This window comes from Empidonax traillii, unplaced genomic scaffold (genome assembly GCF_003031625.1).
Source record: "Empidonax traillii isolate 1590-97213 ecotype Southwest subspecies unplaced genomic scaffold, ASM303162v1 scaffold47:size1546949, whole genome shotgun sequence".
In the NCBI taxonomy this organism is placed as follows: domain Eukaryota; kingdom Metazoa; phylum Chordata; class Aves; order Passeriformes; family Tyrannidae; genus Empidonax; species Empidonax traillii.
In genome coordinates, this window is record NW_020955240.1 from 466,359 (window position 1) to 482,319 (window position 15,961).

At 36.2% G+C, this 15,961-nt stretch overlaps 1 protein-coding gene across 5 annotated transcripts in view; it reads left to right on the top strand.

The window, feature by feature from the left end:
* The window catches only part of PDE4D (phosphodiesterase 4D), a 357,539-nt gene extending 341,912 nt beyond the window's left edge, over positions 1 to 15,627 (top strand). For 4 of the 5 annotated variants that reach the window (XM_027878920.1, XM_027878922.1, XM_027878921.1 and 1 more), the window contains 9 exons: positions 3,344 to 3,437; positions 6,929 to 7,101; positions 8,072 to 8,170; positions 8,259 to 8,423; positions 8,688 to 8,787; positions 12,465 to 12,619; positions 13,187 to 13,309; positions 13,774 to 13,956; positions 14,535 to 14,945. In XM_027878920.1, the coding sequence (XP_027734721.1) occupies positions 3,344 to 3,437; positions 6,929 to 7,101; positions 8,072 to 8,170; positions 8,259 to 8,423; positions 8,688 to 8,787; positions 12,465 to 12,619; positions 13,187 to 13,309; positions 13,774 to 13,956; positions 14,535 to 14,945 (1,503 nt within the window). Of the gene's footprint in view, positions 1 to 3,343; positions 3,438 to 6,928; positions 7,102 to 8,071; positions 8,171 to 8,258; positions 8,424 to 8,687; positions 8,788 to 12,464; positions 12,620 to 13,186; positions 13,310 to 13,773; positions 13,957 to 14,534 lie in introns of all 5 variants that reach the window. The other variant, XM_027878918.1, reaches the window with a different exon arrangement.
* The last annotated feature ends 334 nt before the right edge of the window (positions 15,628 to 15,961 follow it).

The following is a 15,961-nucleotide window of genomic DNA, read 5'->3' on the forward strand; positions in this document are numbered from 1 at the left end:
CAGCTGAGATTAAAATCACTAAAATCAATAGAAACAAATGAAATTTTACAAATTCTGCTTAAGAGAATATTTTTAGGATTTTTTTAGACAATTTTTTATGGCTTTGGTGCTGGGACATCAGTATTCAGCAATGCAGAACTGTATATTAATGCACATTTTATACCCTTTCCATTTCTAGGGGGAATTTCTGAGACTACAGTCAAGGATTGTAGTATTCCAAAAGGATATGTGTCATTTTTCCAACCTAAAAGTGCCTAACATGGGAAAATCTTTCTGTCTGAGGAGGAATACAATATATGCATAGATCAGTCAAAAATCTCTGCTTCCTCCCCATGCTGAGCTGACAATATCATAATTGAAGTGTATGGTGTAAGTGTTTATTAATAACAAGAGTTTTGGTAATTATGATTTATTTTCATCAACTAGGAAACTATATGGCATTCAGATTTTTAAAATTCTTATTTAAAATAGTATCCTTAAGATTTACTACTATTAGGGGCAAGATGTTTTCAGGTCCTGTTTGAATTGTTTTGAGTAATGTGTAAAGTGTTGTTTCCAGAAGGACAAATTATGAGTATGAAGTCTAGCCAGTTTTCAAGCACTTAGGGGTGTCTGTTGGATGACGGAAAAAGTGTTGGCTCATGGATGTAACAAACTTCTCTGATTGGCAATGGGATCTTGTGGGAGCCATGTGAGAGGCAGAATTTTATTATAAAGTAATTGTGCAGGGTTGTATAAATATGTGGATCTTTGAAGGAGCAACTATGGGTGCATTGGGACCCAATGAAATCTTTGAGAAATAGGTAAAATCAGGAAAAAGTGTGTGGGGGGGTTGGTTTGGTTTGAGGGATTTTTTTTTGAGAAAAAGGATTTTTTTTTTTCACCAAAAGCCAAGTTATTAATCTGAGGATTAAGTAACATGCAGATATACTGAAACAGGGTATAACCAACAAAATGCCTGAATATCTTGATCACTGTTTTATCTCTTATGGTTTTGGTTTGGTTTTCTGGTTTTATAATGTTCTCAAAGACAATTATTGTTCTGCATCAGAAACTGTGGTCTGCATACAGTCTTCAGCTTTATCTGATACACTGGTGATGAGGATTATAAGGCTTTGTCATATAATGAGAAAATCAACAGTTCTCTAAACTTCTGCTTAGTCCCGATGATCGCAAAAAAAAGTCAGTTAAAGTTTTGTTGCTGTGGTGTCAGCAATACATGAAAGACTGGGGAAATCACGCAGCTACAGCTCTTCAAAGCCAAAAGCTTCTCCAGTTGAATTTGGTCTTAGCAGGAGGGCCTTGCAGAAGCTGAGGGACTTACTTTGCTCTATACTCATGTTCAGCAGTAACACAGACTGTTCTGCAGTTCTCATGCAGATGGTTGAGTTCTTATGTTCTCCTGACTTGTGGGGTGATGAAAGGTGGGAAAATGAGGGTTTATGCAAAAGTAATGGGGAACACAGCATCAGAAAAGTACCTTCCATTTGTTGTGCATATCTGTACAATAAATACAGAAGCTGCAGTTTCTGAATGCCATCTGGAGACAAGCTATTCCATTAGTTCTTCAGTTTCCATTTCTCACCTTCATGGGAACAGAAGAAAAAGTGTGCAAGCATGACTTACGTGTGTTAAAAGTATAAAGATAGACTTTCAAACGTGGTCTTGGGGTTTTTGGACGAGTCATTTTACTGCTTAGCAAACTTGCTTCTTTTTTCAACATTTGACATTGGTGACAAACATTAAACATTGCTAAAGAGGCTGACATTGTTTTTGTCCAGAATGTATAGATCTGTAGCTCAGTGTGTATAGCTGTATTTGCAGTATGGTCCTAATTTTTAGACATGTTGAGCACTTGCTAGCACACAGCTATATCTGAGATCAAAGCTGAGCCTTTGGCTTGTGAGTAAAGTAGGATTCAGTCTTTGTAGCTCTGGAACTTCCTAAGCTGATGGCATGTCAAGATGGCTGGAAAATGTATTGGCTAATGGTTAGTGTTATAGTAAAGGTGATTTTTATTTCATACAGTGTGAGCAATACAGTAATTGGTGACTTAAAAAGATATTGTGAAGAAAATAATGCCTTTCACTATGCAAGACCTCTTTGAAGAGAGGGCTTCTTTGATAATTCTGGCAGAATGGAAAGGCAGTGGTTGATGTTTAATCCAGTGGTTTATTCTTTGAAGAAGAATAAATTAAAAATTACCAGTTTTCAACATAGATGAATGTTTATAGGTATATATAGTAAGGATAGCTATTACTATATATAAGAAATATTCATAACTGGGTGAATAGGGTGAAAGATTCTGAAAATGGCACAAATCATTTGGCTTTGTTAAGAGATGACTGAGAAATCTAACAACAAAATGAAAGGGTGGCACAATAAGAGCCAAAATTTAGTAGTGACAGATGCATGCTAGATTGCATTGGCAAGAGTTGTTTGAATTGTTAATAGTATTGCTCAGTTCTGTTTGTTGACAATATCATGGCAGAGCTATAGTCAGTGAAAATGCATCTAAGATAGCAAAAGCTGTATTACGCAATTAATCTGTCAAGCATAATGACATAGTATATCATTTCACCCTGGAGTCTAGAAGGAATCAAGAGAGGCTCAGTGATGAGTACCTAATCAATTATGTGTTTCATGGGATATTAGTATCCACTGCTACCCTTTGGAGTGCCTAGAATGAATTGCTAATTTAGAGGGAAATGGAAGGTGTTTCCACAGGTGGGTATTTTCTACCCCAGTATTTCGCAGAGATGAATATAGCTTTCTGAAGTCAAATCATTTGGCTTATTAAGTATAATAATTTTAGGTCAGAGACAATATAACTTACATCTGTTCATATTGGCTTGTAGGAAGTCATTATGATATTTTCATTGTTTTGAGCAATGCTGGCAAATATATTTGAGTAGATTAATAAGGAGAGGTAAGGTAAAATTGAAATATTAACAAATGGATTGCAAAAAATGCACAAATAGCTTAATTTACAAATATGATGAGAAAGCTAGTAGAGAACTACATAAATACCTTTGTATTTAGTTTCCAAAAAACTGGAAGGACAATAACATTATTTTTGTATATACGTATGTCTTAGACTTTTCAGCTTCTGGTAGAACACTGAATCCCTGTGGTGTATTTTAGGTGGTTAAGAACGATGAGTGATGTTGTCCAACCCATGAATAAGTTGGCAGGTATACTGATGTTATGTTGATTTCTGCTTTCAAAGTTACCTTACTGTAGTATGTATTCATAACATCATGTTATAAGTTGACTGCATTTTCTTATCCTAAACTACATCTTAAACACTGACTTTACACTTTTTTTTTGTTTTGTTTTCCAGTTTAAAAGGATGCTCAACCGGGAGCTAACTCACCTATCTGAAATGAGCAGGTCAGGCAATCAGGTCTCAGAATACATATCAAACACATTCTTAGGTAAGACTATGAAGAGTTAACTTTTTTGCCTTGTGGATAGTTTTTATATCTCTCTGGGCTGTGTTAGAGCTTAAAAGCAAGTGGCTTTCCGTATTAATTTCTGCTTTCAGAAACTGCATTTAGCATCCCATTGTTCAGAGGTTTTACAGAGAGATCAGGTTAGATCCATTTCCTCATAGCTCAGTTGGGGTGTGTATGTGATTTCCCTGTGTATGTAATTACAGATAAATATTCATATATATTTTTTCCTGTAACATTACAACTACTATATTGCTACCATATTAAGGAAGTAATATATAATTAATTAATTATATGTTAAAAAGAGTTCTTCCCCTGTATTTTCCTTACAGGCATTGCAGCAGAGGTTTCTGCGTGTTAGAAACACGCAAGAACAAGTAATCTCACAAAACCTCATAGTATGCAGTTAATATACTTTGGTATTGCCTGCCTGCACATGCGTGGGTAGATGAATGACTAAGTCAGCATCTGAACAGACTTTTGCCAGGAAAATTTGTGCAGCTGAAGAGCCTGACATGGTGGGATGTGAGCATTAACAAAAGTGTAACGCAATATTGCAGAGTGTGGTTCCTCCTCTATGGCTTTTTTTCTTTCCTGAAATTCATGAAAATCAATAAAACTTCATTCCATAGTGTTGATTTTGAACATGAAGATAAAGATACCAAAGCAATCTCAAACATGCTTTGAACAAAACACCATTTATTCATAAAGGCTGTGCGTATAAGAGGAGGCACAGCTGATTACATCTCAACTAGGATAACAAGTCCTTTACAACGTGCCAGTCATACATGTTAAGATACATCTTGTTCTGTGTGAGATACAATAGCTGATGCTTTTCATGGGTTTTTTTTGAAAGAAGCAGAGTTTTTAAAAGTACATTCTATCCTCTCACCATGTCCTGAATGAATCGCTTAGTGTCTGTTCAGTTGACCCATGGTCGCAGGAGTGTGCCGAGGGCTGCAGCACAGCAGGGTTACAGACAGTGAGAAAGGGATGAACCTCTGTAATGGAGAAGAGGCAATACTGCCCAGCTTCAGAAGCCCTGAAAGTCGCAGTGTACAGTTGCCTGAGAGAATGACCCACTTAGGCTGAAAAGACTGAGATGCCAGCTTCTGCTTGCTTTTACTTGAAAACTTAAGACTTACTTTGACAGGGTAAGGAAATGCATCTGTCAGCCTTCTGCATGAGATGTTGAGCAGCAAGAAGGCTGGAAAGGCAGTCACTTCTAATTTATTGAGCTGTGGGTACTGTTTTGCGTCTGCGTGAAAAACCTGGATACTTAAAATTGTAGGCATAGGAGCAATACAGTGGGGGAAGCACCTCATTTACAGAGGTATTGCTTAAATAGAATATTTTTAAAATATGCAATCTAAATATATAGGTTGTGAGCAACTATGTAAAGAGGGAAGATGTTCTCTCCACAGAAAAATATAATGATTCTAGTTATTAGTTTCATTAAATAGAGACTATAACTCTGGTTATTAGTTAATGTCTGATTTATTTTTTTTTTAATATATAATCTATCTCCTGAACATCTACAGAATGTCTCACATTTGTAGGTTAGAACATGCCATGAAAAAACAAGGTTTTCTGTTCTTCTTATACTTAAAAAAAAGGACTGTTTTTCCATAGGCTATATGACGTGTGCAGCTGTTTATACTGACAGCAGATATGTTCTGTGTGTAAGAATTAAGGCTCCTACATTGTTTATAATAATATCTGAGGTTTTTATTTTGCAGCATCATTAACTTGTTTTCTGTGAATTGAAAATGTTTGAGAACCTGTTATTGAGCATAGCACAAACAGGGTCAAAATGGCAAGCTATCTTCTCTGAATGTTCAGATGGGCACAACCTGTGTGCTCAAAGTTACAAAAGCAAAAGCTCCATCTAATTTCTCTGGAGATCTGAAGTCAGTCAGACAGACACTTCCTTCCACTTGAGTTAGTCTGACAGCTCAGCTTACAGACCTCTCTTTGATGGATCTAAACTTTGTGCATATGACCAAAACCATAAACATCAAAGCACAAACACGAGTCATTGCTCCTCATCTGCTGTTAGTTTGTACCAGATGAGGGCTACAGTGCTCCACCTCCCCTTTTCTCCATACCAGGAGAATGGTGAAGAATCGGCGCAAACGGGTAACTTGGCGCTGCAGGCTAAAACTTGGTGGCATGTCTGTTAGGTGTCCATTAAATGTGGCTGCTAAAGGATAATAAAAAAAAAGGAAGAAAAGAAAGTGAAGAAGCAAACACTTAACAAGCTGGTAATTAGAAATGGACTTGCTGACCTCATCTGGTTTCAAACACTATAGGGAAAAGGAATATTGCAGGAAAAAAAACCAGACATATTTTAAAAAGTCCAAATTTTCTTGTTTTCATTTTTAAAATTTATTTCGGTTTAAGGGGTTTTTTAATTTGTTTTGGCTCACCTCCTGTGTTAAAAACATCTTTTTTTGATTTTCGTGGGTTTACTGGTATGTTACTTGAGGGCTAGAAAAGGTGGAGGTATATTTTAGCTAAGAAGAGATAATTTGAAGGGAATAATTAAAAGTCTGCATTGAAATACAGTATGAATAAAAGGAACAAAAAATAATTCAAGTTCCTACCAGTTTTAGCAAGAGAGTCCTTTGTTGAACTAACTTAGGTTTCTTTGGGGACCACAGATGTCTTCAGTGCTCCGCAACCCCATATTGCTTCTACAGCAAACATCTTGCAGTTGCCTAAATATTCTTTACTATTGGTTTAATCCTTGTCTAAAGTTATATGAAGGGATGCTACTGATACTGCTACAGAGACAAAAGCCACAAAAAACCCCCCAAGGTTTTAGTAAAGCAGTCCTTTTGTCAATATTATTAAATCTGGTTTGGAGGTACAGAAACACACTGCGTTGATGACATGAACTGCCTCTACAAAGTGCAGGAGATGCAGCTGACAAAAGGCTTTCCAAGTTCTAAGTCTTGTGGTCCTTAGTAGGCAGGACCAGTCCCCAAATATTAGATCCTTTGAGTCCTGAAAAAGTTTTTAAAGATTTACATGAGGACAGTGTTTGGATTGCTTTCGAAATACAATTTCAGAGAGTATTTTTCCTGGAAAAGAAAAAAAATTAAATTTTCTTGCAAAGTGGATTCATGTTGAGTTGTAACAACACTTTTATAACTTAAAGACTGACCCTTTCTACAGCACTAGGAGTATGGGAGAAGTGGTAATCAGACAGAGACAAGTTGCTTTTAAAGCTAGTCCAGAAATAATAAGGCAATTTGAGTAATAGAGATCTGCTTGTAATGAAGTATAGGTCTATATTTATCTTTTCATGTTTTCACCACTCTTGATATAAAGTATCTCTTGCAAAGTCTCCTAACATTAAAAAGGTTTTATTAAGAATTACAGTATCCATACAATGCAACTCAATAGTGAATTTTATAATAATTGTAAGTCTTTTCATAATTATTATCTTTTTATTAATTCTTTTGAAGACAAACAACATGAAGTTGAAATCCCTTCTCCAACACAGAAAGAGAAAGAGAAAAAGAAGAGACCAATGTCCCAGATCAGCGGAGTCAAAAAACTCATGCACAGCTCTAGCCTAACTAATTCCAGTATTCCCAGATTTGGAGTTAAAACAGACCAAGAAGATGTCCTTGCCAAGGTAGAGAATATATAAATTCTTGAATCTAAACCATTGAATTAAAATAGAGCATGGACTTGTCAGTATGATTCCATCCTCTGCTTATAAACATTGATTTTAAACTGTAGCACCAAGCTCTGAAATAAGTCTTATGAAATAATCCAAATTTGCTGAAGTGGAATAATAGCAAGTTAAATTGGAATCAGGCCATAAGGGTTAATTTCAGCATGAACAGGATTTCATCTGGAGATGGAATGTAAATTAGCATTTGTATATGCATTAATAAAACTGCTTATTTGTAAATAGTGTCTGAAAAATGAAGAGTTAATATACCATATATTGTCACAGGAATGAAAATACATAACAACCCTGATTTTTAAGAACACACATCTGGTATATAGCACTAGAGTTATCCTTCCTATTTTTAGTTGTATCATTTTAAGTACATCCTTAGTGGGGTTGTTTTTAGTGAAATTTCCTATGATGTTTTTGCACAAACAGCTAACTACTTGGCAATAATAGAAAATTGGAATGAAGGCAATTTTTATCGAGTTTTGCATTGTAAAATGCGCCTAGCCTTACATTTTCAGGAATCTTATTGGAAGAGTGTTTCTGAGGAGAGAGCAGCAGAAATGTAGCATCTCTGGAGGTTTTCTCCTCACTGAACTTTGTAGTCAATAGGCAGTGAGATAGCAAAGTGTGTTGGTTAAACTCATTCAAGATACTGTAGTATGTTTCCCTCTGGAGCTATCCACTGAAGATGTACTCCTTCCTACTCCTTGAATTAAAATCTGAAAGGTTAGTAGATACAAATTCCAATATTGCAATATCAGTAGCAGCAGCAGAGTCTAGCCATTCCAAACTTTAGCATGTAACTTTCTTAGTGCCAAGGTTTGAATCTTCATGAATACTGTTTGCAGTTGTTTCAGTTAAAAATTGCTGGAATTTGTGTGCTAGGTTTCAACTTGTTTACTGCTTGATTCTGCTTTAGGAACTAGAAGATGTGAACAAATGGGGCCTTCAGGTTTTCAGAGTAGCAGAATTATCTGGAAACAGACCGTTGACTGTCATCATGCACACTATTTTTCAGGCAAGTAGGAGCAGCCATGAGGCTTTTTGCTTGTCGTGGAGATTTTTCTGTGCTTTGTAATCTAATTGTTTTTCTTTTGCTTTTAAAGGAACGGGACTTGTTAAAAACTTTTAAGATTCCAGTAGATACTTTAATAACTTACTTGATGACCCTTGAAGACCATTACCATGCGGATGTGGCATATCACAATAACATACATGCTGCAGATGTTGTTCAGTCAACCCATGTGCTACTATCAACCCCAGCATTAGAGGTAAACTACACTGAGGAGGAAAAATGGTAGTCATGAGAGAAGAGCACATACTGAGAGTCTTCTAAACTAAATCTCAGTTTCAGCAATATTTTTTAAAGAAATCTTAACATTTCTTTCATGAGTTCTTTTCTTTTACAGACATTTTGTGAGGATCAAAGTTTATTTACCTGTAAATATTGTTCAGAAAATATCACATCTTTTTCTTTTATTGAAAACCCTTTTTCACTGATCAGTGATTGTCATTTCTGTTTCATGAATTTCTAGGCAGTGTTCACTGATTTGGAGATTCTTGCAGCAATTTTTGCCAGTGCAATACATGATGTAGATCATCCTGGGGTTTCAAACCAGTTTCTTATCAACACAAGTAAGTCTGATGTTCAGTGGTTTTCTCAAAAATTTGCTGCAAGATCTGCACTTAGCACCTGAAAAATACACAGTTAATTCCTTGTTTGCTTCTGTCTGTAACTTTTTTCAGTAAATAGAGAGGTATTGTATTTTAACCTAGATGTTATTTTGCATTTCTTGTAACTTTAGAAATAATTTACATAGTACCCTCTAGCGAGAATTACTAAGAACTGTAAACCTCACATTGTTTCAATTTATTGGATGTGGTCTCTCCCAGAAAATAGTTAATTTACATTAAATAAATAAAATTGTAGGAGAAGAATGGAGATTGAAAAAAAAAATTTAAAAAGAAAGACAACGTGTTTTTATTGGAAGCATATCATACGACCAACGATAGAAATTCAGAAAAAAAGTTTCTTTTTTGCAAACTAACTGTCAGGCCCATCTCTCTCTCTGCTTGGATGCTGTACTTGGCTTTTCATCTCTCATGCCTAGTGGACTGAATTTTCTCAGGCTTGTTCCTGAAGACTGGCAAATCTGTTTTTTTCTTTTTTGGACCCTAATGTCATCTCCAAATTTGAAACCCAGTGTACTTCTGCATTTCTCAAAGCTGTTCTCTGCAGCATTGTTGAACCTCTCTCCATTTTTAGTCTTCCACTGAAAGAAAGACACTGTTAACTTCATTGAACCCGACTGTGACACATTTACTGAATGGCTTGTTGCCCCAGTATAACCTGCTTTGATTTCATTGGCATATGTCACTATTATCACATTATCACTATTATATGTCACTTTTACAGCACTTCGTAGGCCGGTACAAGTTCCATCATACTGTTATTTCTTTTGCTGTCTGACTTCTTTTATGATAATTGACCCAGAAGTTTAGAGTTGAAATAATGCTAGCAGTCCAACCATAGAAGAAGAAAAAGCAACAGAAATGGAAACATAACCATCTGGTTGCACGTTTACAGATACTGTCACTTTTGCACATGGGTAAATATATTGCACTGGTGCTAAAATAGAAGGACCTCAAATCAGCAGTACAGTTTTAAGAAGGGAGCTCCTTCTCTGACTTATTGCTGCTGAATATTTAAATAAGACATTAATTCCAGTTTAGTCTACATCCAGTTTTGTTTGCCTTAATGGCCTGAGGGCCACCCTATAATGAAATGGAATTTGATGACTCATCTGCATGGAGGAGGATTGGGATTGACTCTTGATTTTTTTTTTTTTGTGCTTTATTGGTAACCAGTGCAGTTCAGCAACATAGGTGCTAGAGAGTGAATCAAGCTTTGGGCACAAAACAATGTATAATACCTGAATTCTTAAGAGTGGGCATATGTAAGTAAAGTTTTTCTTTGCTTGCTTAATCTGAAATTGAGTATCAGGATATATTAGTGCCTCTGAGGTTCTATGAGAAAATAACAGAGTTGTTCAGGTTTAAATGGGATGACTGACTAGTTGAAAGGAGAGTAGTGGTACATAAAGATTTCACTTTCAGGCAGACGGTTTAAATTCAGCTAAGATATCAGTCATTCTTGATGCTGGTACTTAAAAGAAATACCTTGGTTTTTTTTCAATTCAGCTTTTGATTTAGGAGGTTCCTGTGTCAATCACCTGTCAGTCACTAATTGGAACAGCTGTTGCCAAGATGGAAGAAACAAAAACATTTTGTCCCTTTTAAATTGTTCTGTGTACAGGGAATACATTGTAGGGACAGAGACAGAAAAAGACCATCTAATGTAGGTCTCTCAAATTCAAAATTTTCCTAACCTCTAGTTTTGTTTTCTAATGAAGTTTATTATGTACTAAGATTTCACAAAGTATAAGAATACATTAAAAAAACCCATAATAGACTTAGTTATTTAAAGGATGTACTTATTTATCATATTTTCGGCTTATTCTTTATGATTAGTATAATGATTTTTCTGAATATTCTTTCCTATTTAAAATCTATTACAGAATTGTCAAAGAAACTGATCTTCTTGAATGCCATTAAAGAATAAAAAAATATGAATTGCATTAGCATCAGCAGAGATGCTTATTTGATCACTGTAACTCTGTCTTTCCATAAAAATATTCTTGAAGCTTATAATGTGTTACAGAGGTTACCAAGGGGGAAATTTCTTCCATTTTCACTTCCATTTCAAAGCTGAGTACATTTAAGCTCTGTGTGTGTAGCTCTGGCCCTTCCAAAGTATTTTGACAGTGTTGAGCGTTTTGCAGTTGTGGTTCATCAGAAGGCTTTTAAAAGGAAAGTCACCTTTGTAACAAAAATAAGTAGGCAAGCTTTGTATGTGTTCTGTGAAAAATGAGAGATCATCTTACAAACTTGCTTTTTTGCTACTTCTGCTGTTATAGTTTTGCTGCCATTGGGATAAGAAAAGACAGAGGAAGAGTTTCCTGATTCAGCGGATCCATTTATTCAAGACAGGAGAAAAAGACAGCAGGAGAATAGATAATAAGATTAATGAAATCTGGAGATGAGATATTTTAGAGGCCTCCCATTGAGCCAGAGGCATTTTAAAACATAGCTGCCTTAAAAGGAACAAAGAGGAAAAAAGTAGAACAGACTGATGTATGGTTAGACTTAGGATAGAACAACTGTAGTAAATAGAAGTTAATATTGCACATGACAAGTATGATTGCATAGAAAGTATTAAGGTTTTTTATGACAGATTTATTCACAAGCTGTCTTAAAGCATATGCAAGCTGACTGTGTGGTATTCCTGAGTAGCAAGCTGACTGCGTGCTATTCCTGAGTAGAAGCTAAAACCGTGCAGAAAGTTTTAGTAACTGCTTTTGTTTGTCAGAGCTTTCTGTTCAGCAGGTCTAAGCAGACAAATGTAGACCTTATCGGTGTGCCTTAGCACAGGTATGTGAAGGTGTACATAATTCTCACAGCCATATGGGGTGTGAGAGTTAAGAATACTTCTGTTGGAAAAGGCAGCAGTACAAACAGCATTAGGCACTGACCATGCCTCGAGTCTGAGGCTGCAGGCAAGGCCACCGCATGCATTTTCAAGCCATATGATGTTACAAGACCAGAGGCGTAGCTGTTACCGTCTTAACAAACCTCCTCTCAACATACCCAGTTGCAATGGACTAATGACTGTAGGCCTAGTTTGGTAGGCATCTGAGTGTCTTAGCTAACTGCAGAAAGAAATGATTTGAAAACTAAGATCTATGCTTGCTGCAGCAGACCTGCAGCAAAGCCTCAGCTGTGTATTCCCAGGTCTGAATGCTGGAAAGCTGGAACTTGACTAACAATAGAATTTTAGTTGTTACGTTGGAGGGAGGCATGAGAACACATCAGAGTGTGCTTTAGTTGAGGTATGTTTATGCATATGTCATGCATGTAATATTTTCCAAGTGACCACATGCAAATATGAAAATGTATTCAGAAAATCACCTTCTTGTTTTTTTTTTTTTTCTAACTTGCCACTCGAGGCACATGTACATGCATCACTGCAAAGCATTTTCTTTCTTTTCCTCAACATGCTTTGCCTTGATCTGTTAAGATGCTCAGTCATTAATTCTGCAACTTTTGATACTGTGTGAACTACAGGAAGACTGTTTCTAAAAGATTATCTGTAAATCTTATTATGAATGTAAATGAATTTGAAAAAAAAACCTTAAAGGATTTGGTAGAAGCACAGGCTTTGGTAACATTCTGCTCGGCAATCATTATTGCAGATTCTGAACTCGCCTTGATGTACAATGACTCATCAGTACTGGAGAATCATCACCTAGCTGTGGGTTTCAAGCTGCTGCAAGAAGAAAATTGCGACATTTTCCAGAATTTGACCAAAAAACAGAGGCAGTCATTGAGGAAAATGGTCATTGATATTGTGAGTTCTGCTTGAGACTCCATTTTCCATAGAGCTAGTAAATTGAATAATAAAGTGCAGAAGCATATTATGATAAATTAGATGTCATTACACATATAAACAATGAAGTAAAAGTTTGAAGTTTTATCATGTCATATCCAAACATGTATAGTGGGTTCCTTTAATTTCAGTAATCATTGAATAACATTTTTAGAAGGTATATTCTGTTTCAAGCTGGTTTTGTACTGACACGTGTGTCATTCCCCCATCACAGTAAGAAATTGGGTACTGAATTGATGGTGCATCTAGGCTGACCAGATCATTTTGAAATTATGAACAATCATTTTATCATATTCTTAAAATAACTAAAAGGGAAACCTACTACTATGGACACTACTTACATAGGTCAGACTTTTAGGATGTATTCAGACACAGAAATTATGGGTTCCTGAAAAAACTGTTTGTTTAAATGTTCAAAGGTTTAAAAAAAAAAAAAAAAAACCCAAAAAAAACCCCCACCAAAACAAACTAACCCAAAAACCACAGAATAATTTACATAGTGTTCATTTTTCGTTTGTTTCTTTCAAGGTGCTTGCAACAGATATGTCTAAGCATATGAATCTATTGGCTGATTTAAAAACTATGGTTGAAACTAAAAAAGTGACCAGTTCTGGTGTCCTCCTTCTTGATAACTATTCAGACAGGATTCAGGTAAGAAAATTCATCTGCAATTGGTCACTTGTATTAATTACATACCTAATAACATTGGCTTCCCCATTTTCCAGCATGAATTAGATAAGCTGTGTGCTCTCACACCATGACTTGCTAATTCCGTTTCCTAACTATCGCATCATTGAAGTGACTCTCTCAGAAAGTAAAGAAGTGCTAGAGTGGTTCTGGTCTGAATGAGATTTTGGCCTTCCCTTCAAATTATCAACATGTGATTGTCTTTCTCAGAAAGATTTCCTGGCCTTTATACAGGCAGAAGCAGCAGAAGCAAGGTAATTTATGGCTATTACTGCAAGTGTGAAAAACACCCAAGCACATACAGTTTTGCTGTTTAGAATAAATCCTTTACTACATTTTCAAGATGGTTTCACAGTCATCAGAAGTGTAAATGGAAAAGGAGATGCAGTTCTGAAGTGTAATGACACCACAGGTTCAATCTGTTTCAGGTTCTTCAGAATATGGTGCACTGTGCAGATCTAAGCAATCCAACCAAGCCACTCCATCTCTACCGCCAATGGACAGACAGAATAATGGAGGAATTTTTCCGTCAGGGAGATCGGGAGAGAGAGAGGGGAATGGAGATAAGTCCCATGTGTGATAAGCACAATGCATCTGTAGAAAAATCACAGGTAATTGATTTGAGTAGTCACATAAACACTTTGACAGAAAAGGATGGTACATAGCGATGTTTTGAATAATATCTCAATACACTATTTCCTTTTTTTCCACTGAGTTAATTAATTCAGCTCCTGTCTAGTAAGTGTGCAGGGAACTGAGATTTTTTACTGTGAAAACATAGTGCATGTCAGTGTGTTTGCTGAAGGGATTCCATCACTGTTATGACTTGCAAAGCAGCATACGCATCAAAAGAGATTATTGTACAGCTGCTCATTAGGGTTTCCTTCAAAAAGAGAATTAAATATAAAGCAGCTGTTTGGCTCACTAGATGCAGTACAGTTGTTTGGAATGAACAGTTCATTTGAAAACAAATCCTTTCCAAGCCCTTATCCAATATCCTGAATCAGACATCTGAAATGTAGAAGACTTTATTTACTACATAAACTGTTACAGTTTCCTTTCAGCCAGCTTTAAGGGTGATGCATATAGTGTCTCTTAATAGCATTCTCTTTCTCATACTTTGCATTACTTGTAAGCATAATTATTTATGGATTTATGAATAATTTTATTTTTTTATTATTTGAAACAGGTGGGTTTTATAGACTACATTGTTCATCCTTTGTGGGAGACGTGGGCAGATCTTGTTCACCCAGATGCCCAGGATATCCTAGATACACTGGAGGACAATCGAGAATGGTACCAGAGCACAATCCCTCGAAGTCCCTCTCCTGCACCTGATGACCAGGAAGAGGGAAGGCAAGGTCAAACTGAAAAATTCCAGTTTGAACTAACACTGGAGGAAGATGGTGAGTCAGACACTGAAAAGGACAGTGGAAGTCAAGTAGAAGAAGACACTAGCTTCAGTGACTCCAAGACTCTTTGCACCCAGGATTCAGAATCCACTGAAATTCCTCTTGATGAGCAAGTAGGGGAAGAAGTAGAAGAGGAGGAGAACCAAGCAGAACCCTGTGTGGTAGAAGATCATTCTCCTGACACGTAACAATGAAGATGCAGTCTCTTTCTCTCTTACTCTCTCCCTTTCTTTTCCTCTTTCTCTCTGAGTTTGTTTTGTTTTGGATATTTTTTTATTATTATTATTTAGGTAATGGTTTCCAAAGTGTGTCATATACTACGACCATGGTCACAACTTGCTGTCATCTGCCAGGACGATTGTTGATCAAAACTGACGTTGATGACTCAGTTTGGCACTCAGGAATATTGTAACCAGAATTTTCACCTCAGTGGCATCAGGAAGCAGGGGGAGAACATCCATAAACTACATTTTAATAAGCTCTCCATTTGGCAGATTCAATTAAATAAAGCAAATATTTTCAGAGGAGTACCACCTGTTGGTGTGCTTTGATAGTTTTGGAATTCATTGTATTTTGCAAGCAAAGCATTGGATAATGTTCATCTTGAGAGGAAACAGACAGAAAACAAATTGAGGTTCCTACTGGAAAACAAGTTCATGTAAATGATGGGACACCACATGATTCTGTTACCACCAGGAAGATGAGCTGTGAAAATTGCATAATTTTCTAATTTCAAGTCTTCCTGAGACGTGACTGAAAAAAGTGTGACCCAGTGGGTTGCACTAATCTCTCCATTTTGTATAATACGTGAAAGAGAGATCTTTTGTAGATCTTACTTTTATTAAATGTACCGAGGTATTATATTAAAAACCAAAACCAAAACCAAAAACATTTTCATCTGCCACTGGTTATTTTTTTCCAAAGAGGAACTTGCAAGTTTTCAGTACAAATCTGTGCTACACTGGACAATACTTCTAGGGGTTTCTTTGTTTGGGTTTTTTTGGTTGGTTGGTTTTGGTTTAATGAGGGTTTTGTTTTGGTTAATTTTTTGTTTGGTTGGTGGTTGTTTTTTTTTTGTTTTGGTTTTGTTTTGGGGTTTTTTGTTTGTTTGTTTGTTTTTAGGGGTTTTTGGGGGTTTTGTTTGTTTGTTTGTTTTGGGTTTGGTAGTTTGGTTGGTTTGGTTCTGGTGGTTTTTTTTCACCTT